At 42.2% G+C, this 27,478-nt stretch overlaps 1 protein-coding gene across 3 annotated transcripts in view; it reads right to left on the reverse strand.

Annotated features, from left to right (window-relative positions):
• The window catches only part of MYO18B (myosin XVIIIB), a 402,342-nt gene that overhangs the window by 240,059 nt on the left and 134,805 nt on the right, over positions 1-27,478 (reverse strand). For all 3 annotated transcript variants that reach the window (XM_069961327.1, XM_069961329.1, XM_069961328.1), the window contains 4 exons: positions 25,043-25,213; positions 16,774-16,864; positions 14,938-15,130; positions 12,745-12,825 (listed from right to left, as the gene is read on the reverse strand). In XM_069961327.1, coding sequence (XP_069817428.1) covers positions 12,745-12,825; positions 14,938-15,130; positions 16,774-16,864; positions 25,043-25,213 — 536 coding nt within the window. The remainder of the gene's footprint in view (positions 1-12,744; positions 12,826-14,937; positions 15,131-16,773; positions 16,865-25,042; positions 25,214-27,478) is intronic.

A 27,478-nucleotide genomic window follows, 5' to 3' on the forward strand; every position in this document is an offset into this window, starting at 1 on the left:
AACTAGAGAAATGTAACACAAATGATTGGCCCTGGTTAAGCGTCTATCTCTGTATTCCCTATGGCAATACCTCAGCTTACTCAACATTCTGCCGACAAATCAGGGAACACCATATAGTATTTCCGTCAGTCTTTTTTCAACCAAAACCAGAAGTGAGTTGATAACACAGAAGCTGTGCAACTTTTTCCACTATAATTTTGCCCTGTCAGTCCCAATGCTTGCTTTGGTTGAAAAAGCCTGACAAAAAGACTGATGGAATTACTATGTGTGAACATAGACAAAGAGTGTAACATTGAATGTTTAAGCCAGTGCATAAGATGTCTTTATGTGCACAGTGCGGTCATGCATTGTTGCTTATTGACTAATCCATACCCCAGCATCATCTTTTCCACTCCAGATGGCAACACAATAAGTGTCAGAGTGGAGCTTCAACTTTAACCTAATAGTAGCGACCCAACTTGTCTGTGTAAATTTTTGAGTTCTCCACTGTATTTTATCCTGATCCTGCCTTACCTCTGTTACTCCCCCCTTTGGTCCATTTGACTACCCTCTCATTCATTCCAATGTATTGCACATCTGGCTTTGCCTAACCCTGACTGTGTTTGCATTTTCTCCTCGGCAATGCATATCTGATCCTTCCTGACCAATGGCCTGTTTGACTACACCCCAAAACTCCAGTCCCTCTCTTCTCCCGTCACCCACACTTTTCTGTTATAACCATAGATCCATTTACTCCCATTGCACCTAATTCCACTTCAACCAGACCAAGTCCAGAGACTTACTTACTAGACCACATTGGGCCACCCATCTTAGGCCAGACAACCATTTACATTCTAACCAAGCTTGTGGAAGGTGGTTGCTTTAAGTAAATGGTTCTGTATGTTTGACTTCTCCTGGGCATTGCAAAAACTACATTATTACAGATACTTGCATTTATTATTTTATAATAATTTACCATAGGTAAACAGAGAACCGAATAGATCACACAATGGTTAAGCAAGTGGTCGACGACATCAAGATGCTTAGATCCAGATGCCATAACTCTCCAGATCTAAGCCATAGATTTCAAAGGGGTTGAGAGCCAAGGTGCAGAAGTGTCCTGGGAGTGGTGACCCCAGGGTGTCATTAACTCGCTGAGGATTGGATCCCACTGACTGAAAACACTTAGCACGAACTTCTCTATCACCCGATTGAGCAGACCCATCTAGCTTACCGGTCTGGTGTGTACTTCATGGCACACATCTGATTATTTATTATTTTTGTTCACTGCGTGTTCACTTTTCACATGTGTGTGAAAAGGATTTTTTTAGGTTGTAATCCCCTTTTGGGTGTTTCCCTTGGAGGTTTAGGGGAGACGTGTGTGGCCATCTGTGCCATCTTGCCTCCCTGCAAAACCCGACTCCCTTGGGAGACACAACCAGGTATGGTTTGCCATCGATGAACACTTTGGTAGTTTCCCAGGTGGGATCTGATCACAACATTGGTCCTCTCTAGGCTTCGGCGGGGAGAGGTTGGGAATGTAGTTGGCTGGGGGACCACCTCTTTTTAAAGTGGGCTTGTAATAGACCGCATCCTTATTGCACTTTTTTGTGTGGCATGTTTGTACCTTTTTGTGCATTTCGGTGATAATATGTTCCTCGGACTCAAAAAAAACAAAAAATAGGTCTTACAAAGATAAACTTTGCAGAAAGCAGAATCCTTAGTCAAATGTAATTTAAAGTGAATGTACCACTAGTACATCCTTTTTTGTTTTTTTACATGAATAGACTGGCGCTGGAGCAGGGATTCCGATGCTGCGGTCCTTTTTTTTAACTGCTGCCCGATTCCCGTGCTTGATGACGGTCTATTACTGAGCACAGGCCGAGCATGAAGCACTGGAGGTGGACCGCCCAGCCCGCAGTGTGATGTGGCTCCATTGATTTTAATGGAGCCGCATCACAGAGATGAGGGGTTTTGTCACACTGGGTGCTGACCGGCCCGCTTCCAGTGCTTCATGCCCGGACGGTGCTCGGCAATAGAATGTCGCAGCGTGTGGGAACAGGGCGGCGGTTCAAAAAAAGGACCGCGGCACCGGCATCCCTGCACCAGTGCCCGGTCTATTCATGTAAAAAACAGAAAAGCAATGTACTAGTGGTACAGTCACTTTAAATAATGAATAAAAATCTAGCAGGAAAGAATAGAAACAAAATATAAAATAAATATTAAAAAACAGATCAGAAACTAGACAAGTGGTTGAATTTGTATGCATAAGTACGATGTCCATTAGAACTGACGGTACCTCTGTTGTCTGCCTGCTGTAGGTCACTATACAAATATGTTTGTTAGCACAGTAGAATTCCTATGACATATATAACCTTGTACGGCATACTTTGTCAATATGGCCCCAGCATCTCACTAGACGGGAAAGCAATGCAATCTTGTATGTTTTTTTGTTACTAACCTAATAACTGATCTCTCAACATCTATCATGGGATATGTTAGTCACCTAAGGAGACTTTCAAGTGTTTTGCATATTTATGTGTCCTCACTGATCTGTCAAGCAGAGTCATAAATAAGGGAAGGCTCCATAATGACTTCAGTCTCTGCTGCCTGGCACCACTTAAATCTTTTTTTTTCTAAGTTGCCTTTTATATAGTTTGGAAGACATAGTGCTGTCTTTATGGCTCTAGACACATTTGCTTAATGTTATTCTGCATAATGTCTCTGTCTCATGAGATTCATCACTCAGATAAAACAGCTATTCATAAACTTTATGGAGCGTCAATGTTGTTGTTTTTTTTCTTCTCATGTTGTAAATAATGAATGTTATGTACAAGTTACTGTCCACTTGTGTGAATAGCAGATACATCATTCATGGATATTCTTAATTAATTATAATCATGGTTTGGGGCTTTAGAAAACATATTTTTGCCCAGGTTATATTAGCGCATGAGATAGTGGTGACCAGACCAGAACCCAATTTTGGCCACACTACATGTAACATACATGTAACTATCAGTTGCTATTGTCAGCTATGTCTAATTTTTTATTCACTGACTGAAACCAGATACTCAAACCTATCTTTTTTTATATGTATTTTTACTTTCTGATTGTAATTTATTTATTTATTTTTAAAGATTACCATCTAAGATGTTTTTAACAGCATTTAGAGATATGTGTTACAGCAAGTCCAATAGACATAGCTGACAATGAAAATATAAATATTTATTATTATTATTATTATTATTATTATTATTATTATTATTTAGGGATGGTCCGAACCGAGTTCGGTTTGGGTTTGTACGAACCCGAACTCTCGGCAATGATTCCCGCTGTCTGCCCTCTCCCTGGAGAGGGTGAATACAGCGGGAGGACCCCCTGGAAAACTGGGATACAGCCATAGCCATAGGCTGTATCCCAGTTTTCCAGGCGGTCCTCCCGCTGTATCCACCTGCTGCACGGAGCGGGCAGACAGCGGGAATCTGATGCCGAGCGTTCGGGTTCATACGATCCCGAACATCAGCAGTTTCGGACCATCCCTATTATTATTATTATCCCATTGAAATGAATCAGAAACATTACTAAGCATACTGTGTGTGAATTTTAGGCTATGTATCTTTTCTAATTGCAACAACGGTCGTGACTTATAGAAAAGATACATTGCATTGAAGTCAGAGGGAATCACAGTCGGAGTGTATTCACATAGTATATGTATTCATGGGGTACATTTGCTTTAACCCTTAGACCACTCATGACATTACTGTATGGCATGGAGCTGCTAGGGGTGTTCAGAGGGGGACCGCACAGGCTATATGCAGCCCGGGGCCACGGCAATTAGCCGTGCCTGCCAATTAGGCATTTAGATGGGTCTGTCAAAGTTGACAGCTGCATTTAAATGCATATTTTTCCCCCATACCTGGTGGTCTAGTGGTGGGACCGCACCCCCCCCCCACCCCCCTGCATCACAGAGAAGTGGTCCCTACATCCTATCTGCCCGGGGCTCTGCGCCGTAATGGCGCTGATCCCGGCTCGGTAATCTATTGCTCTAGGCTGCAGCAGCCAAGAGCAATACGTAACGGATCTCATTGATCCATGCAGTATATATGTACTGCATAGATCTTAATGAGAGATCAATGTAGTAATACTAGACGTCCCACAGGGGGACGTCTAGTAAGTGTGTAAAAAAAAGAAAGAGTTTTTATTAATAAAAAATTCTCTCCCCTAATAAAAGTCTGAATCGCCCCCTTTTCCTATTTTAGAAATAAAAATAAACATATTTGGTATCGCCACATGCGTAATTGCCCAAACTATTAAATGATCATATTCCTGATCTCGTACGGTAAACGGCATAAGCACTAAAAAATTCCAAAGTGCAAATTTGCGGATTTTTGGTCGCATCAAATTCAGAAAAATTGTAATAAAAAGTGATCAAAAAGTCCCATATATGCAAAAAAGGTATCGATAGAACATACAAATCATGGTGCAAAAAATGACACCTCACACAGCCCCATAGACCAAAGGATAGAAGCACTATAAGCCTGGGAATGGAGCGTTTTTAAGGAACATTTATTTTCTTTAAAAGGTTTTAGCTTTTTAACAGCCATCAAACAAAATAAAAGTTACACAAGTTTTACATATCGTTGTAATCGTACTAACTTGAAGAATTTGTATCACACGTCAATTTTACCCTAGTGTTTTACCCTACAGTGTTTATTTATTTATTTTCTTTCAATTTCACCACACATTTTTTTTCTGGTTTCACAGTGTACTTTATGCAAAAATTATGTCATTGCAAAGTACAATTAGTGGCGCAAAAATAGGGGCCCACGTGGGTCTCTAGGTGGAAAAATGCAAGCGCTATGGCCTTTAAAGCACGAAGAGGAAAAAAAACGAAAGCGTAGAAATTAAAATTTGCCTGGTCTTCTAAAGGGTGCTATACAGATACGGGACACATATAGTAATCCATAGCCATTAGAATATGGATTTTCAGTGGCGTAATACTTCTCAATTTCTTTAATATAAACTGTGTAGAGTAATATAAACTCCTTAGGCAGTTACGTTCTGGTGAATAGTCTATTAGGAAATCTATTGAGTCATGGGAAAGACATGAGAAAAGCCGCATTGAAGATGTATTATAAGACTGAAGGCATGCATTATTGATGGAGGCTCAGCATTATTACTTACTATATCTTTAAAGTTGTTTGTGTCTCATTATAACATCTGACTTAGTGGGGACAATGAATTGCGGATAAGGATCTGCTTTCCAGTATAAAGGATAACTGCAGATTAAGCTGCTCGGATAGTTTCTTCTCCATCAAGCTACATACGTCATGTAAACTAGTCATCACCCTGTAGTACACCGCTGAATCCTATTGATTTTATTTTCATATCACATCCTGCAGTTCTAATAGGCAGCTATGCTAATTAATAGTCAAGGGGGATTTCTAATCAATGTGCTATACAAATCGTAGGTAATAATAGAGGACAAAGTGGAGGGCAGAGTACAATTCTACTGTCATGGGTAAGAAATTATACAGTATATCTCCTCTCTATTCATTATATTGCAATTCTTAAAGTGTGCCTCAACTGTCCACTAACTTCATAGTGACGTATCAGAAGTTGTGATCATTGGGGGTCTGGGTGTTGAGACCCCTGAGATCACTAGAATGAAGGGACAAAGGCGCTCGACTCTTTGCAGATTCAAACCAGGCAGACAAGCACTTCTACCCCTTTATTCTAACCAGGTCTGCTCAGCGAGTCAGCGGCTGTAGTGGGGTCCCACCTCTACCACTTACTGGCTGAGCAGGCTTGACACGTTACGTCCCAGGTCCCCTGTCAGACCAAGAAGTGGCCGAGGACTGGAGGTCTGGAGTGTCGGTAAACAGGCGCCAGCGCTGGAGCCAGGGAGGTAAGTGCATGATACTTTTTTCATCCTCCCCGCTACTCTTATAAAAAATCAGTCTGCCCAGAATTCCCCTTCAAAAAGTGGAAAACATTTATAGTAACCTTTCTTGACCAATCAGGGATCAGAAAGGTGATTTTTTTCCCATTCGATACACTACATGGTACCTTAAAGCGGACATAGCGGGTACACTAGGGGCCCTCAAAATTTGAGACTGAATTACTGTATGAGTAGCTTGTGGTCAGTGCATGCGCGATTCTATTCCTGTGAGTGGGGGAGGAGGGGGTTGTTGGGAGGGGAAGGGGTTTGGATGAGGGGGTTTCTTGTTACTTTTCTTGTTGTCCGAGACAGATCTTACTGGTATTTTGCAGACCAATGTACGTGGACTCTATAACTTGGTGTTATCACTGTGTTTTTATTGGCAACACCATTTTTTCCATGATTGTATGATCTGCTTCCATATTATGTGTAAAATAAAAAATTTTTAAAAATATATATATATATATATCTATATCATAAAAATCAAAGTCTGTCTGTCTGTCTGTCCTTCTGTCTGTCTGTCTGTCTGTCCTCTATAGACTTCCAAACGCCTGAACCGTTTGACCCCAAATTTGGCACACAGATACATTGGGTGCCCGGGAAGGTTATTGCGAAGGTCCCGTCCCCGCCAGATGTACAGGAGGGGAGGGGGAGGGGAAAGAGCGGCGCCCCATCTATATACAGTACAGGTATACAGGGCCCCCTACTCCATCTATACAGTACATGTATATACAGGACCTCCTACTCCATCTATACAGTACATGTATATACAGGACCCCCTACTCCATCTATACAGTACATGTATATACAGGACCCCCTACTCCATCTATACAGGACATGTATATACAGGACCCCCTACTCCATCTATACAGTACATATATATACAGGACCCCCTACTCCAACTATACAGTACATGTATATACAGGATCTCCTACTCCATCTATACAGTACAGGTATACAGGACCCCCTACTCCATCTATACAGTACATGTATATACAGGACCCCCTACTCCATCTATACAGGACATGTATATACAGGACCCCCTACTCCATCTATACAGTACATGTATATACAGGACCCCCTACTCCAACTATACAGTACATATATATATAGGACCCCCTACTCCAACTATACAGTACATGTATATACAGGATCTCCTACTCCATCTATACAGTACAGGTATACAGGGCCCCCTACTCCATCTATACAGTACATGTATATACAGGACCTCCTACTCCATCTATACAGTACATGTATATACAGGGCCCCCTACTCCATCTATACAGTACATGTATATACAGGACCCCCTACTCCATCTATACATTACATGTATATACAGGGCACTACAGGTATACCAAACTGTGACTGGGTAACACTGCCACACCAGACCTGACCAATACCGCCATACTGTTCTGGATAACACTGTCATACCAGACTTGACCAATACCACCATACTGTGACTGGATAACACCACCACACAAGACCTGACCAATACCGCCATACTGTGACTGGATAACACCGCCATACCAGACATGACCAATACCGGCACACTGTGACTGAATAACACTGCCATACGGGTAAATACAACCCTGCAGGTATACAGGACACTACAGGTATAAAGGACCCCAAAACTATACACTACAGGTATACAGGACCTCCACCAACTATATACTACAGGTATACAGGACCCCAAACTATACACTACAGGTATACAGGACCCCAAAACTATACACTACAGGTATACAGGACCTACACCAACTCTATAATACAGGTATACAGCACCTTCACCAACTCTATAGTACAAGTAGACAGGACCCCAAATATACTACAGGTATACAGGAACTCCACCAGCTATATACTACAGGTATATAGGACTATACAAACTATACACTACAGGTATACAGGACCTCCACCAACTCTATACTATAGTTATACAGGATCCTCAAACTATTCACTACAGGTATACAGGACCCCCGAACTATATACTACAGGTATACAAGACCTCCACCAATTATACACTACAGGTATCCAGGACCCTCAAACTATAAACTACAGGTATACAAGACCTCCACCAACAATACATTACAGGTATATAGCACCAACTATATACTACAGGTATACAGGACCCCCGAACTATACAGTACAGGTATACAGGACCTTCACCAACTGTACACTGCAGGTATACAGGACCTCCCTCAACTATACACTACAGGTATACAGCCCCCCACCAACTACACACTACAGGTATACAGGACCCCCCCCAACTATACACTATAGGTATACAGCCCTTCCAACTATGCACTACAGATATGCGAGACCCCTAAAAACTATACATTGTGGATATACAGAACCCCTCCAACTATGCACTACAGGTATACACTAATTCCACTGATTAACTCAGATGAAACAATACCTTTAGCTTGGCTTCCTGGGCACCTTAGAACAAATCTAATTTACACACTGACACTTTATACCCGGGCAGCGCCGGGTACATTTTCTAGTCTATATCATAAAAATCAAAGTCTGTCTGTCTGTCTGTCTGTCCTTCTGTCTGTCTGTCTGTCCTCTATAGACTTCCAAACGCCTGAACCGTTTGACCCCAAATTTGGCACACAGATACATTGGGTGCCCGGGAAGGTTATTGCGAAGGTCCCGTCCCCGCGAGATGTACAGGAGGGGAGGGGGAGGGGAAAGAGAGGCGCCTCATAGAGATGAATGGGAAAATCTCCTCACTGCACACACAGGTGATATAATTAGCTGCAGCAGACACGGCAGTTGGAGCCTTAGCAACCAATAGGATTACTGCTTTCATTTTCACAGGGAGCAATGGTTGCTAGGGAAGCTGCCTCACAACATCCACAGTAATAACTGGTAGACCCCCTACTCCATCTATACAGTAAATGTATATACAGGGCCCCCTACTCCATCTATACAGTACATGTATATACAGGACCCCTACTCCATCTATACAGGACATGTATATACAGGACCCCCTACTCCATCTATACAGTACATGTATATACAGGGCCCCCTACTCCATCTATACAGTACATGTATATACAGGACCCCCTACTCCATCTATACAGTACATGTATATACAGGACCCCCTACTCCATCTATACAGTACATGTATATACAGGACCCCCTACTCCAACTATACAGTACATGTATATACAGGGCCCCCTACTCCTTCTATACAGTACATGTATATACAGGACCCCCTACTCCATCTATACAGTACATGTATATACAGGACCCCCTACTCCATCTATACAGTACATGTATATACAGGGCCCCCTACTCCATCTATACAGTACATGTATATACAGGGCCCCCTACTCCATCCATACAGTACATGTATATACAGGACCCCCTACTCCATCTATACAGGACATGTATACAGGACCCCCTACTCCATCTATACAGTACATGTATATACAGGGCCCCTACTCCATCTATACAGTACATGTATATACAGGACCCCCTACTCCATCCATACAGTACATGTATATACAGGACCCCTTACTCCATCTATACAGTACATGTATACAGGACCCCCTAATCCATCTATACAGTACATGTATATACAGGACCCCCTACTCCATCTATACAGTACATGTGTATACAGGACCCCCTACTCCATCTATACAGTACATGTATACAGGACCCCCTACTCCATCTATACAGTACATGTATATACAGGACCCCCTACTCCATCTATACAGTACATATATATACAGGGCCCCCTACTCCATCTATACAGTACATATATATACAGGACCCCCTACTCCATCTATACAGTACATGTATACAGGACCCCCTACTCCATCTATACAGTACATGTATATACAGGGCCCCCTACTCCATCTATACAGTACATGTATATACAGGGCCCCCTACTCCATCTATACAGTACATGTATATACAGGACCCCCTACTCCATCTATACAGTACATGTATACAGGGCCCCCTACTCCATCTATACAGTACATGTATACAGGGCCCCCTACTCCATATATACAGTACATGTATATACAGGACCCCCTACTCCATCTATAAAGGTATACAGGGCCCCCTACTCCATCCATACAGTACATGTATATACAGGACCCCCTACTCCATCTATACAGTACATGTATATAGAGGACCCCCTTCTCCAAGTACATGTATATACATGTATATACAGGACCTCCTACTCCATCTATACAGTACATGTATATACAGGACCCCCTACTCCATCTATACAGGACATGTATATACAGGGCCCCCTACTCCATCTATACAGTACATGTATATACAGGGCCCCCTACTCCATCTATACAGTACATGTATATACAGGGCCCCCTACTCCATCTATACAGTACATGTATATACAGGGCCCCCTACTCCATCTATACAGTACATATATATACAGGGCCCCCTACTCCATCTATACAGTACATGTATATACAGGACCCCCTACTCCATCTATACAGTACATGTATATACAGGAGCCCCTACTCCATCTATACAGTACATGTATATACAGGAGCCCCTACTCCATCCATACAGTACATGTATATACAGGACCCCCTACTCCATCTATACAGTACATGTATATACAGGACCCCCTACTCCATCTATACAGTACATGTATATACAGGACCCCCTACTCCATCTATACAGTACATGTATATACAGGACCCCCTACTCCATCTATACAGTACATATATATACAGGGCCCCCTACTCCATCTATACAGTACATGTATATACCGCCATACTGTGAATGGATAACACTGCCACACCAGACCTGACCAATACCGCTATACTGTGCTGGGTAACACTGTCATACCAGACCTGACCAATACCGCCATACTGTGAATGGATAACACTGCGACACCAGACCTGACCAATACCGCTATACTGTGCTGGATAACACTGTCATACCAGACCTGACCAATACCGCCATACTGTGACTGGATAACACTGCCATACCAGACCTGACCAATACCGGCAAACTGTGACTGGGTAACACCGCCACACCAGTCCTGACCAATACCGCCATACTGTGACTGGATAACACCCCCATACCAGACATGACCAATACCGACACACTGTGACTGAATAACACTGCCATACGGGTAAATACAACCCTGCAGGTATACAGGACACTACAGGTATACAGGACCCCAAAACTATACACTGCAAGTGCACGGGACCTCCACAAAACTTTATACCACAGGTATACAGGACCCCAAACTTTACACTACAGGTATACAGGACCCCAAAACTATATACTACAGGTATACAGGACCTCCAACTATATACCAGGACCTCCAACTATATACCACCAACTATATACTTCAGGTATACAGGACCTCCACCAACTATATAATACAGATATACAGGACCCCAAACTATACACTACAGGTATACAGGACCCCAAAACTATACAATACAGGTATACAGGAACTCCACCAACTATATACTACAGGTATATAGGACCCCAAACTATACACTACAGGTATACAGGACCTCAAAACCATACACTACAGGTATACAGGACCTACACCAACTCTATAATACAGGTATACAGCACCTTTACCAACTCTATACTACAAGTATACAGGACCCCAAATATACTACAGGTATACAGGAACTCCACCAGCTATATACTACAGTTATATAAGACCCCAAACTATACACTACAGGTATACAGGACCTCCACCAACTCTATACTATAGTTATACAGGACCCTCAAACTATTTACTACAGGTATACAGGACCCCCGAACTATATACTACAGGTATACAAGACCTCCACCAATTATACACTACAGGTATCCAGGACCCTCAAACTATAAACTACAGGTATACAAGACCTCCACCAACTATACATTACAGGTATACAGCACCAACTATATACTACAGGTATACAGGACCCCCAAACTATACAGTACAGGTATACAGGACCTTCAACAACTGTACACTGCAGGTATACAGGACCTCCCTCAACTATACACTATAGGTATACAGCCCCCCCAACTATGCACTACAGATATGCGAGACCCCTAAAAACTATACATTGTGGGTATACAGAACCCCTCCAACTATGCACTAAAGGTATACACTAATTCCACTGATTAACTCAGATGAAACAATGCCTTTAGCTTGGCCTCCTGGGCACCTTAGAACAAATCTAATTAACACACTGACACTTTATACCCGGGCAGCGCCGGGTACATTTTCTAGTATATATATATATTTCCAAAAAAAAAAAGAAGCCTTTTTATCAGTTTAACAAACATCATCTAAAGACATATATATCATAAATAATACATGAAGCAAGCCATAGATGTAAAATATTCATCAACCGAATACTGGTTTGGTCAAAAGGCATTTCCCCTGTCTGATCGCTATTCACTATTTCACCCAACAGGAGACAAGTAGGCTGACAACTATTGACAATAACTTATATGTCTATTGTTTATTAAATAGTATATTAATAAATGGATGAAGTAATAAGAACAAATAGTATCAACGAATGTAGAAGGGCTATAATAACCTGGAAACAACAAGCCTTTTCCTTTTAATGAATGACGGAAGAATTGACCCCTGTGTTCCATTATTTACTGCTGAAGCTTACAGGGAAGGAAGCCTATAATGTGTATCAAACATTGTTTACTGTTCACGCTCATCTTCCTCCTTGTCTCTTGGTGATTGGAACAATTTTCTGGAACAAGATTATCTTGTACCTTGCATCTTACTTGTGTCATGATTCTGACTAAATTCTGAACTTAGTTTTATAAATGACATAAAAAAAAGTTATTAAAAGTCTTCTTGCCTGTGAGGATGTCTGGTCTATGACAGATACAATGTTGAATGGGGATTCTTCAGGCATTTCAAAAGGAACTTCAATGTTTTCCTGTAAAGAAACGTCAACACATTAAACAATTTGTTATAAGCGTAAAACATAATGCACCCAAAGTACCATTATCTTGGTTATGTTGTCTCGTTCACTAGCTATACGGTAGGGTCACCTCTAAATATCTATGGATGTCATATTGGTTATATATGTTACAAATTATACAAATGCCAAGTATACTAATGTTACCAGTTTTGATATAATCTCTCAGTATACATTGTTCCCAAAATGCATATACAGTACATTGCGGGGTCATTCATTCTCCTACCGATGTCCTTTTCCATCAGTTCCAATTCCCATGTACCATGTTCACACGTTCCCGGCTCCTGCAGCAGCAGTGTTACGGCGCGGCTGACCGATTGGACGCTCAGCCAGTCAGTGACTGGGGCGGTGTGACGTGTCAGCTAGCAGAGCTAGACCCCAGCTGCGGTGAACGGGACCCAGCAGCGGCACTACGAGGCATTGGGGACGGGTGAGTGAACTTGTTTGTTATTTTCACCCCCAGCTGCCTGCAGTTTTGTGACTTTTCTTTTAATTTCAATATGTTTTTATTGTGCTGTTTTCATCAAATCCGTCAGTGTTCCCGTTTTTTTTGGACGAACATGCACAATTTTTTTTGTCTGTCTGAAAAAGGAACATGAATCGGTAAGGACACACACTTTTTTCCCATTATAGTCAGTGATGATGGAGGTAAATGGAAGGTGTTTCTGTTAATGTCCATTTGCAAGTTATCCGCCACCATCAGTTTTTTTCACTGAGCATGCGGAGAAGAAGTGAGAATCCAGGAAGGAATATAAACGGATATTCAAACAGATTCCGACTGAAGCAAACGGATGTACAAAAGTCTGTTTTTTAAAGGCAAAATATAAATGGGCCATTTAAAAAAAAAAAAAAAGGATCATTTTGCAATTAGTTTGCATCCATTTGCTCATCAGTTTGTGCTTATCTGTTCATTTAACATGGACAAATCCGTTCATGGATGAGGCAAACTCAGGTGTGAACCTAAAGTACACTTAGACTCACATGGTGTAAAGTGAAACTGGCTCAGTTGCCCCTAGCAACCAATCAGATTCCACTTTTCATTCGTCACAGACTCTTTGGAAAATGAAAGGTGGAATCTGATTGGTTGCTAGGGGCAACTGAGTAGAATAGAAGTCATGGTTTTTTACTCATTACAGGAAATAATTTTCTGAGTGCTGATCACATGATCCACTGGAGGGCTAGGTCTCTTTTTTGGCTGTTTAATATCTGTCTTTTTGGACGTCGATCATTTTGAGGCCAAATAACATCCTTTATTTTGCAATGAGGGACTTTATTTGGCCTCAAAATGATGGACGTCCAAAAAGGCAGATGTCAAACGGCCAAAAAAAGAGACGGTGTGTGAACCTAGCCCCGAACTGGAACAGAGCTGAATACTGAACTGGTTCCGCCAGGAAAGTTAGGTGCACTGCAATGTACATGTTATAAGTGTTAAAAAGGAAAAAGGATGAAAAATAAATGGTTGGAGGGCTTCTTTAATCCCTTAGTTACCAGTCTATTTAAGGTTTAATGAACAGTTAATAGTTTTATTTTTTTTCTCACTAATCCAAGAGTCATATATTTTAATGTTTTATATTGCTATCTATCTATCTATCTATCTATCTATCTATCTATCTATCTATCTATCTATATCTCTCCTATCTATCTATCTATCTATCTATCCTACATCTCTATCTATTATCTTACTATCTATCTCCTATCTATCTATCTATCTATCTATCTATCTATCTCCTATCTATCTATCTATCTATCTATCTATCTATCTATCTATCTATCTATCTCTCTCCTATCTATCTCCTATCTATCTATCTATCTATCTATCTTTATTTATATACTTGTTATATACTTTTTTTTTTTAAGTTTAGTTTTAGTTTCTAGTAGTATCATTTTGGTGTTAACATAATTTACTGAGCAAATTATTAAGTCCTTGGCAGAACATCGTAGTGTAGGGTACATCCCAGAGGAGTCTCATAATTACTTCCGTTTCTTTTCATTTTATTTTATTTTTTTACTATGAGAATATCTGAGCCATATCCACACAAGCTATAATTAAATATAAAAAGATAATCTTACCGCGTTAAACCTCTCCAATGGAGTGATAAAGGTTCTCTTGTAAGATAAGCATTGCAGGCGTTCTTGTACATAGTTATTGCACATCTCTTCAAACGTGCCGGCCCTCTCTTTCCTCTGATGACGTGGGTTGTGAAATCCAGGAGTATCAACCACCATGATGGAAGCCAGGGTCAGCAGACTGGAGGACAAGGACCTTACAAAAAGGACTGGATTGAGTTTAAATAGCCCAGAAGTATCAGTATGAATACGATCACAGCATCATTTTTATATATGATTCAACGTTGCATTAACATAAGAATGCTTAGCTATAGGCCATATGAGTCTGGGGTTTTACTTATCGTCCATAAAAATTATAAAGTAATAAACAAATAAATTTGACCAATTTTTATGATATTGTGAGCCTAGCACAACCTACCTGACAGTACCTGCAGGACATGGAATAAGAGGTAAGAAGCTAGACAATGTATTGTAATAATTGGGTACATCCAGAGGTTACCGTAATTTTTATTTAATAACGCACAGTAAAACCAAATCTAAGCTGTTCTCAGAAGCTGATCAGTATTCACTGGCTGATACCTTCCAAGAATCTGTAAGTATTCCTGAAGCAGGAATTAAAATAAAATCTTATTATAAATGAAAACGTACAGATTCAGGCCTCGTGGATTTGACATTTACTGTAAATCTCAAAACAACAAATTCAAGCAAAAAACAGTGTCTCAAACTAATTCCATTTCCCCGAAGTCTAATAGCACTTTTTTTCCTTAGGAGAAAAGGGTAGTATTAGATTGGAAAATAGGGTCTGTTAAAGGAGTACTCCACATTTTTTTTTCCCTTAAAATCAACAGATGTCAGAAAGTTATATATAGTTAATGTAGTATATTTGTAATTTTATTCTATTTAAAAAAAAAAAAGGTCCTCCGGGATTTATCTGCTGCTGTATGTCCTGCAGGAAGTAGTGTGTTCTTTCCAGTCTGACATGGTGCTCTCTGCTGCCACCTCTATCCAAGACAGGAACTGTACAGAGCAGCAGCAAATCCCAATAGAAAACCTTTCCTGCTCTGGACAGTTCCTGTCACGGACAGAGGTGGCAGCAGAGAGCACTGTGTCAGACTGGAAAAAATACACCACTTCCTGCAGGACATACACCAGCTGATCAGTAATGGAAGACTTGAGATTTTTAAATAGAATAAAATTACAAATATACTATATCAACTATATATAACTTTCTGCATCTGACAGCTGCATCTGAATACTTACTGCAGCCTCATCCCTGGTTGATTTGAAAGGAAAAAAAATCAACTTAATCGAGAGAGGTGCTATTTCTTGGGGGGGAGTAGGGCCCTTTTTCTAATTATGGGCAATGCTGAGAGTAAAATGCTGAAAGGGCATAGCTTACATGGATAGTGAATTTGGGGAAATATAAAAGCATCTGTATATTGTTGTAAACAAAAGAAGACAGATTTATAGGGGTGCGTTCACACCTACAGGATCCGCAGCAGATCTGCAGCAGATCCACAGCAGATTTGATGGTGCAGATTTAATGCTGTGTTCAGTTAATTAAATGAAATCTGCTGCAGATCTGCTGCGGATCCGGTAAGTGTGAACGTACCCTTAGGTAGGAAAAAAAAATTATTAAGGGTACGTTCACACTTACCGGATCCGCAGCTGATCTTCTGCTGCGGATCCGCAGCGGATCCGCAGCAGATTCGCAGCAGATTTCATTTAATTAACTGAACACAGCATCAAATCTGCACCATCAAATCTGCTGCGGATCTGCTGCAGATTTGCTGCGGATCCTGTAGGTGTGAACGCACCCTAAATGAATGTACAATATACCTGTTAATGAGGGAGACAATAGCTGCGAAGAGTTCTTCATAAAGTCCAGCGGCCATTCCTTCAACACATTCCACTCCATTCATTTTTGGCCCTGGGACATAAATGTACAGTACATGTGTAACATTACTTTATGACTTTATCCTTGTTAGTTTCACACATTGCTGCACAAAAGAGAAACATGTTTAACTTGTGAACAAATAAATCATGATGATGAAAAGAAATCTTTATTCCACTGGTCCATCTGCACCACAAAAAGTGAGTAACCAAACACTTAGGGCCCTATTACATTATCGTGCGAAAAATCGTTATATCGTTTGAATTTAGACGGTAATTATTCTGTGTAATTGCAGGCAACGATCGACCTAAAATTATCGTTAATCGTTCGCTGTAATTCCAAATTCGTTCGCTCAAGTTCTGCGTTTTTTCACTAATTGTTCAGTGTAATTTGTTCATTGTTTTGCTGGGATCAGAAGGAATAAACGATCATAGTAACGATCGTAACTAACGACCATTGTTCTGTGTAATTTGGTGAACGATTTCAGGTTAACTATAAATAATCTTGTTTGCGATCATTTATCGTAAGCCGTTAATCGTTAAAAATCGCTCTGTGTAATAGGACCCTTAGATGCAGTTGTATCATCTCCACTAGACACAAGGGAGTGGGGAAATCTAGTATTCAGATGCAGCTGCATCTGAATACTTAATCAGCGCGCGTGGCGATCGGACCATTTCCGCTAATAGTCGCGGTCCCGGGCTACAAGCAGCACCGGGAACCGCGGTGTAAACTCCCCTAGCGACGCCAGGACGTACAGGTACACCCTGGGTCGTCTAGGGGTTAACGGTCCTAATCAGCGGGAGTAGCGATAGGCAGATAACAAACGGGATTGCGGTGGTTCAGAGAGGGGTCACCATGCAGCCCGAATCTGAACTCCCCTAGGGGTGCAATGACGTATGTATACATCATCCGTCGTTAAGGGGTTAAACGGACGACAAAAACGCAGTGTGAACTTAACCCAGCCTTCTGCTTCTAAGTCAGTTGTTTTAAGAGTGACGGAAAACCCCGGCTACATATATTGTGCTATATTAAACGATATAGTGGCGTCGTGATTTGCTCTAGGACTAGATGTTCTAGCAAACTGTTCTCGTAGCTAATGTGCTAAACTTAGTAAGCAAAGCTGTAGGTCAAAATTAGTTTCATCACAGCGAAGAAAAACAGCAGAAGATAGAGAATAATCAAAGCAAATGGTCTTTATCAGACTCCAATTTCTCCGCTCGTACACTGAAATCCTGGCAGAGGACTGTCTGTACACCTGGGCTGGTTGCTAGGAAACGCTTCGCCTTAGATCAGTCTTCAGACTATTCTGGGTTCTCTGCCTGGCAGATATCTGAATAATAAGACTGCTGATTACTAGACCGCAAATACCAAAGGGCCCAGGCCAAGCAGTCCCATGCAAATACTTCACCCCCTCTGAGGATGTGACTGTAAATTAAAAAAAAACTGCACCAAAGGATGATATAAAAACCATCTCAGTATAATAGAGATACAAGAGGGAACAAAAATCACTCACTGGAAAGCTGTGCATTATCAATCAACTGCTCCACATTGTATTCTTTTAAGATAACCTTAATAAAATATACACAATATATATACACAATATTTGCTGGTCATTAGTGTAGTGTACACTGCAGCCTCCCCAGTGTATTTTATAATCCAATGCATTACACAGAGAGGCTTTGTGTCAGTGACGCAGTGTTGGCGGCAGCACTAGAGCGGTGTGGGCAAGCAGGATTAGGGTGTGAGCAGCCCTGCAGTTCCTGACACAAACTCTGGGGGCAGCAGAGAGGCTGTTAGCTTGTACTGCTGTCACGGTGCGTAAAAGTAAAAAAGTTAATGGCACAAAAGTGATACACTTGTGCACAAAAATATTCACAATAACTTATTAAAAATAAATATAACCTTTTTATTTGTGTAAAAAAATAAATAAAATATATATATATATATATATATATATATATATATATATATATCCATCCAGAATACCTCAGATTTAAGAGGGATTTTATCGTTTCAGCAAGGAAAGATAATTCATTGTATTGTGAAAAAATGAGCAAAAATAAAGACCGTATGAATTTTAACAGTTAAGAAAATAATTGAAATTACGCTATATTTTGGGGGTTTTATTTTACATTTGTTGTGTAATAAAAATCAAATTTTTTTTATTCTGTGGGTCATTATGGTTTCAGTGATACTAAATTTGCATAGTTATTATGTTTTTTTTGTGTGTGTGTTGAAGAAAAAACTGCTTTATTTTCATAACTGTTTTGAGGCTGAGCTTTTAATTTTGCTTTAAAACAATTTTTGATTTAATTAATTAATTTTTGATTTAAAACAATCCAAGCCTGGGTACATACACATGTACTATATCGCCTGAAGATTGTATGGTGTGGATCTGCTGTGAATTTTAATCCTGCAGATCTGCTGTGGATCTTCTATAAGGGTGCCTTCACACCTACCGACTCGCAGCGTTAATAACGCTGCGAGTCGGCTAGATCCTGGCAGATCACTGTCAGCACATACACGCAGCGGTCTGAACGACCGCTGCATGTATGTAAATCTGCCGGCCGCTTAACCCCTTCTGATGCCGCCCGCCTCCCTCTCCAGCTCTGTATACATTACCTGTCCTCGCTCCACGGGGTCCCGGCGTCCTGCTCTCGCGCCTGGCCAATCAGTGTGTTGCCCTGCCGCAGCCACTGATTGGCCGGGTGGGAGAGCAGGTAGCCGGGACCCCGTGGAGCAAGGAGGTATGTATACAGAGCGGAGCGGGAGGCGGGCGGCATCAGAAGGGATTAAGCGGCCGGCAGATTTACATACATGCAGCGGTCGTTCAGACCGCTGCGTGTATGAAATGACAGCGATCTGCCAGGACCTAGCCGACTCGCAGCGTTATTAACGCTGCAAGTCGGTAGGTGTGAAGGCACCCTAAAGTGTTTTTGAACAACAACAAATCAATGGGGCCCTTTTATCAAATACACACCTGGCGTACACTATGGAAGGGGTGCAAAACCCCCTGCGGGAGAAGGGGGTCCGGCAAGGCAGGGGAGGTGTGGCTTGCTGGCAGGCGTAAACCAGGGCAGAAATCTACACCTGCTCCGGATTCTGTGGCCCGCCATGCGGCATCCCACCGAATTTACCCGAGAGGCTTGCAAACCCACCCCATATCTAGCATATTAATATTGGTGCTCACAACATTTCAAAGTTTAATAACCATGTATAAGCATATTCTGAATGTTTACTAAATTCTAAACTCTACATAGAGCTGGGTCTACTGAGAAGGCCCGGTACATCTGACAATGCAGTTTCTCTACAGGATAGATGACTGCTAATAAAAGTTAAGGCAGAACAAATTAACTTGGTCCCAAAGGAAACACTGATGAAATTCAATCCGTATAGTACAAGAGAGATAGCTTTACATAAAAGGTTAGTATCTGAATCTAAAAGCTTTGTTTTCTTCACATACTTAAGATGCTTTTATAAGTTATTTTCCAGGCCGATGCACAGTTTAGCAATGTCTGACATGGTGTGAATGTCTTTACAGTTAAAAAACCTTATACCTACAGATAACATTTCTATGCATAACAAAGCAATCTTGCTGTTTTATTGAGAAAACCAGACAGTATTTGCTTACAGATCACCTTACTAAGGGCCGTATTACATGACCCGGTGACTTTATGTAAATGAGCGCCGATCTGCTGGATCGAAACTCAATACTGAGCCTATTACATGTCTCTATAATTGTGCATCAAGGGCTGTATATATATCGTTAGCGATGTCTGTGCACTCCTTGCCTAATAAGTGTAAAATAAAAAAGTTATACTTACCTCACCGTGCTCCCTGATGCCCCCCTGCAGTGTCTGAAATTACAATCACCGGGACAGTGCTGCAGCCAGTGATTGGCTGAGCTGTTACTTCAGACACTGTGGGGAGTGGCTGAAGCTCGGAGGACATCAGGGAGCGCGGAGAGGTATAAATAACTACATTATTTTATTTACACAGTCATCAGCATTGCATTGCTATTACACGTTGTGATGCGCGCCTGATGATTTCAGTACAGGATCAGCTGATGATTGTTGTCTTTATTATACACAGCAATAATCTGCCCAATCAGCCTGATTCGACAAATTATTGCTCTGTGTAACGCTACGTTTACACGGAACAATTATCGTGCAAATTTGCACGATAACGATCGAATTCGAACAATAATCGTACGTGTAAACGTAGTGAACGATCAAACGACGGGGGAGAAATCGTTTATTTTGATCTTTCAACAACTTTTTAAATCGTCGTTGATCGATCGCAAAAAATTCGCAGATCGTTCCGTGTAAACAGTCGTTCGCCGATTTAACCAATGTGTGAGACAGGCTTAAGGATCCCAAAACGATCGCAAAACTAATTTACCGTACGATATAGCATACCGTCTAAACGCTGATCGTTATGAAAAAAAAAAACGTTACTCCAACATTGTTAATCGTACGATCGGGCGAATTATCGTTTCGTGCACAGAAACATTATCTGACAGATTATCTGCCAAAGATTTGAAGCTAAAGCCAGGAATAAATTTTAAAAGAGGAGAAATTTTAGGCTTTCCTTTATGACTTGATCTCTGTATATAGTCTGTTTCAGGCTTTGGCTTCAAATTTTTGTCAGATAAACTGTCAGATAATCCTTCTGTGAAAATGGACACTAATGGGGCCCTTAGGGCCCTATTACACCAACAGATTATCTGACAGATGGGGTTTTTTTTAAGCCAAAGCCAGGAATGGATTTGAGAAGAGGAGAAATCTCAGTCTTTCTTTTATGACCTGTTTATAGTCCATTCCTGGCTTTGGTTTTAAAAAAAAAAATCTGTCAAATAATCTGTTGGTGTAATGGGGTCCTATTCCACAGAACGATAATCAGCCGAATCGGCCCGATTTGGCCAATTATTGCTCCATGGAATAGAGACAATGATCAGCCGATGATCATGTCATCGGCTGATCGTTTATTTAGGTTGAAACCTAAAATCATCGGGCACGACCATGCGTTGTTGCGTGGAATAGCGATGCGCAGCAGGCAACCGACGATTTCATAAGCACCATGCTTTACCTACACATGTTGCAGGTCTACACATGCGCAGCAGCAGCTTTGATGCGGCCTAACTTAGCTGACAGACCGCTCAGCCAATCATTGGCCAGGACCGCCGCGGCCAGTGATTGGCTGAGCAGTCTGTTAGCTCAGACAGGCCGCAGCGAAGCTGCTGCTGCAAGCGGGACCGGGAGGAAGAAGGAGAGCAGGAGAAGACCTGCAGCATGTTTAGGTAAAGTATGGTGTTTAAACAAGGGCTGCAAGGACATCGGTAACAATGTCCCTGCAGCCCTCGCTAAATGATTATGAGGCTGTGGAATAGGCCCAGTAAACGAGCTCCGATTTAGCAGATCGGCGCTTGTTCACATTATTTATCGGGTCCCCATTGGCCCGTGGAATAGGACCCTTAGTCTTTTTCATCAAAGAATGGTTCAATAAACTAAGCACAACAAGACTCAGCAAAAAAGGGGGAAGGAGTTGCTATATGGCAGAATAATACAAAGATACATTAAAAAAGGTTCTACAGGATTAGAAAAGAGTAGTTGATTTCTTTCAATAAACAATAATCTCACATCCTTGAAGGGGTTTTCCAGGTCTTTTCAATAAACCTGAATTACATAGATTATATTCTATATACACTTTCATTATTTATTTCTAGCTCCTCTTGTATTCTCAGTCACATGATCGCTCTGCTAGTGGTTTCTTTACTTCCTGTTTGGAAGTGGCCATCCATCATCTGTAGACCACTTCTTAGTTGACGGGCAGGGCCGTTTTACCCATTGGGCAGAGTAGGCGGCTGCCCGGGGGCCCTTGCGTCCTAGGGGGCCCCTGCCCTCTGTAACCTGTATTTTTCGCTTTATAAGACGCACTAAGTGCATCCTATAAAGCGAAGACGGCTCCCAAGCAGTGCTGAGCACCGCAAGGAAGCCGTCCCGCCCGCCCCCTGTATTGCCCCCTCCGCCCCCTGTATTGCCCCCTCCGCCTGCTCAGCCCGCTCAGCCCGCCCCTTCTATCGCCGCTCAGCCCGCCCCTTCTATCGCCGCTCAGCTGAGCCGATCAGAAGCCCAGGAAAGTGCAATGAGCAGCACTTTCCTGGGCTTCTGATTGACTCAGCTGAGCGGCGATAGAAGGGGCGGGCGGTCCCGCAACTCAGTCGTCCGCCGGCCCCAGCAGCTGATGTCTCCCGGCAGCGCGCACTCCCGTCATCCTCCGGCACAGGCAGCGGGGTACAGAGACGCTGCCTGTGTCCTGGATGTGTCGTGCAGCCGGACACTTCCGGCACAAGCAGTCTCTCTGTACCCCGCCGCCTGTGCCCGGAGGATGACAGGAGTGCGCGCTGCCGGGAGACATCAGCTGCTGGGGCCGGCGGACAGGTGAGTAACTGGTTTGTTGTTTTGGGGGGCACTGGTTACTATGGGGGGCACTGGCTACTATGGGGGGCACTGGCTACTATGGGGGGCACTGGCTACTATGGGGGCACTGGCTACTATGGGGGCAACTGGCTACTATGGGGGCACTGGCTACTATGGGGGCACTGGCTACTATGGGGGCACTGGCTACTATGGGGGGCACTGGCTACTATGGGGGCACTGGCTACTATGGGGGGCACTGGCTACTATGGGGGCACTATATGGTGGGATTGGCTACTATGGGGGGCACTATATGGGGCGATTGGCTACTATGGAGGGCACTATATACAAAGATGTGGGGGATTTGATGGCGGCGGTTGGGGGGGGGCAATTCACACCTCTGCCCAGGGGCCCATAATGCTGTTAAGACAGCCCTGTTGACGGGAGCTGTAGCCAAGTGGTGTGTCATCATGCAATGCTTCGGGGTGGGGGGCAGACCAAAAGCTTGAAAAAAGGGGTGGTCTTTCTCCGAAAGATTGCGTGATGACACACCACTTGGCTACAGTTCCCATCAACTAAGTGATCTACAGCTGATGGACGGCCACTTCCAATTTCCATAAGGAATCCGAGTCCTATAAGAAAAATATTCTGTATATTTTGTGAAGTAAATAATGGAATATAGTTGGAAATAACTGAATGGAAATTCTGTGTATCCTGGATTTATTGCTTTTCGTTGGGTCCACACTGACTTGTATTACACTGACTAGTATACACTGACTAGTGTATATGTATTATATGCACATTTTAGCACATTTGAATGGAAAATGACATTTTGAAGACCAATTATATGACTTAAGACGTGTTATCATGTATATAATTCTATATTCTTTTTACTATTTATAGTTCAATTGTATGGATTCTGACATATTTAGTGGCTTAATATTCTGGTATCTGGTATATTTCATTCTCTCATCTTAGTGTTGTTTAGTATTGTTTTCTTTGGGTCCAAGGTTATACGGATTTTTAATGGAAACTAATAAAGAGGACATTTTAATAGTGTTGTTTTGACCCTGCAGTGAAATAGGTTGTTGTGACTTTAGATGTTTATCATTATTATTTTTGTTGATGTTGTTGTTGACCAGTAATAGAAATGTATTTTTTTTATGACTACAGAACAATTTCCTGTTTTTTCTATGTGCAAATACATCACATTTTGCTCTGTCAGTCCTAACGTTAGGGTTAAAGGAGAAGTCCGGCAAAATGTTTTATTAAAGTATTGTATCGCCCCCCAAAAGTTATACAAATCACCAATATACACTTACAGGAAATGCTTATAAAGTGCTTTTTTTCCCTGCACCTACTACTGCATCAAGGCTTCACTTTCTGGATAACATCGTGATGTCACTTTCTGGATAACATGGTGACTCCCAGGGCTGTGCGGCTGTGGCTGCTGGAGAGGAGGATGGCAGAGGGACACTGAGGGACACAGGGCACTGGAGGGACACTGAGCATCCCTCTGCCATCATCCTCTCCAGCAGCCACAGCCCACACAGCTCTGGGAGTCGGGTTGTGACATCACCATTTTATCCAGGGAGTGACATCACCATGTTATCCAGGGAGTGATATCACCATGTTATCCAGGAAGTGACATCACGATGTTATCCAGGAAGTGAAGCCTTGAAGCCTTGACTTCTCCTTTAAGAGGGGTGAGTTGGAAAAGTAGGACTATACCATCAAATAAAGACAAATATTTATCCAATAAAAATACAAAATGATAATCTTGACTTATTCATCATACCTGACTTTGTATCTTCTTCTTGGTTACCACCTCTTGTTCCCTGTGTCACCTGCTCAATGATCTGCTTGAGATGGTGTTTGAAGACAGCAGTGGAAAGCTCCTCACAATCACACCCCAGCACGCTGGCGGCCTTGTTTGCCCACTCAAACCTCATGAATTGTTTCCTGCCAACTTAAAAAGAAAACATTCGTCATGCTTCTTCTACTAAGATACTTTCTAAATAGCATCAAATATCAATGTATATTAAGAAAGATACATTTCTTATCTTGAAATACCCTGAAAATAGATGAGATGAAAAAAAAAAAAAACAATGAGGGATGCATATAGTGTATTACTGCACATAGTGGAATTTACTTGTTAAGAAGAACGATATACTGCTCACCTTAGGTGATCATGCTACAAGCACTGTCCGTCTGGCACTGTCTGGAGCTGTGTACTTTCACATTGAGAATGACATGAGTCGTAGTACCAAGAGATATTTCTGGACAACTTGGACAGTGCATTTCGAGGGCTTCCCTCTTTGTCAGTATTAAGCTACATTTATTTTAGGAATCTTAATTGGAGTTTTAAAATGCCCGGAAAAAAAACCTTCTGGTCAAACCAGGCACCTAATAGTCCTGGTATTCCAGCACGAGTGGACCTCTACCAGTGCAATCTCTACTTATAATTCTGATCTCGAGACTCAAGTTTTACAAGTCAAAATAATTTCTAAAACTGATGTCCATATTAATAAAAGTCGATTCTAGACCCACTTGTTTATAACTAGGGATAAGCTAATTTACAGTACTAGCAAAGCGAAGCTTGCTGCCTTTGGACTCTGTGCTACTCCATGCTGCTCTGCTGCGTGTGCATGAAAAAGCTGGATCCAGTCCTGGGAAACTGGGAGATGTTTCCCAGGACTGGATCCAGCTTTTCCAGGCACCCGGTCCAGAGTTCAAAAGCAGTCAGGTGAAAAGCCAATGGCCGAGCCTAGAGAAGCACTTTGCTTCGCTAGTACTGTAAATTAGCTAATCCTTACTTCAATTATCAATGCATATATTACCCTGACTGCTAACAGAAAGAAAGTGTTAGCTTGTGCTTTATGTCTCTTGCATACTATATGGCATGGTATATAATTTGCATCCTGTATAACAGTCCTTTAACCAAGCCTTTGTCTGTCACTGTCCTTGGTGCTGAAGTGCTGAAATACAAAGTATTTCAAGTTAAACGTGTTGAATGTTGTTAGCAGATATCCATGTTATCCTTACTTATAATGATATCCTTCACCTAATGTCAAGATCACTTGTATCACTACATAATCACAGAAAAGTTACGATTGCATTAGACGCTATATACAGTAGGATGTGATTTTTTTTTTTTTGTGAGAATGCCCATTCTCCGTAGGGACATTCATTCATGGTAATGACATACAGTATTAGACTTTACGGCAGAGAAATGTGTTAAATTCACACTTATTAATTACCAGCCCTGAGAAATCACTCTCTTCCCACCAACAAAGAGACTTCACACTTCCACCCAGTTGGTACAAGAAAAGAGATAATTATGGGAAATTGCAGTCTGACTTGGGAACACAGTACTAAACTCCTAGTCTATTACTCTGAATAGGGAACAATTTAGGTGAGAGGTTAATGAGTAAATGATGAGTACTCTGAAGGAAAAGCATTGGCATCAGTAAAGCACTCACTTTTGATAAAAACATGACAATAAAAAGGAAATAAACGACTTCCGGTTCCGGCGCCATGCTGTAGAGATGCGCGCCGGCACAGCTCCACTCCCAGACTCCACTACCCGCAGCCCGCTCACCCGCAAATGGCCGGAGGGAAACACCGGGGTCCCCCCGCTCGACCCCCAACACCATGGAACGTTACCTGAACAAAAAGGGCACGCAAGCACGAATCGGAGGCAGGATGGAGGAGAGGCCAGCATGGCGTCGTCGCCTGCTTCCTCTCGAGCTGCGTCACAAGACAGATCTGGAAGAGAGTCCTCAGGTGGGGAGGAAGACTCAGACATCCTGCCGATTGACTATGTGACCTTGGCGGCAGAGGTAGCCAGACGGATTACACCAGGTCTGCAGGAGTCCGTATGCAAGGCAGTTACCACCACCCTACAGCAGGTACAGAAGGAGCTGACAGCCCAGGGGGCTAGATTATCTGCAGTAGAGGAGAGACTGCATGTAATGGAGGACGCAGGGGACTCAGTTACTTCCCGCATAACGGTTATGGAATCAAAAAATAAACGGCTGTGGGAAAAGATTGAGGAACTGGAAAACAGGTCAAGGAGAAATAATCTCCGGATTGTAGGGGTCCCCGAATCGGTACGCCAAAAGGACCTTATTAACCTGTGTGAAACGGTTATCCCCGGTTTGCTGGGAATTTCTCACCCCTGCAAAGTAGAACGGGCGCACCGCCTGGGTCCTGACCTATGCCAAGGCCCAGA

Source organism: Dendropsophus ebraccatus, chromosome 3, assembly GCF_027789765.1.
Source record: "Dendropsophus ebraccatus isolate aDenEbr1 chromosome 3, aDenEbr1.pat, whole genome shotgun sequence".
NCBI classification, from domain to species: Eukaryota; Metazoa; Chordata; class Amphibia; order Anura; family Hylidae; genus Dendropsophus; species Dendropsophus ebraccatus.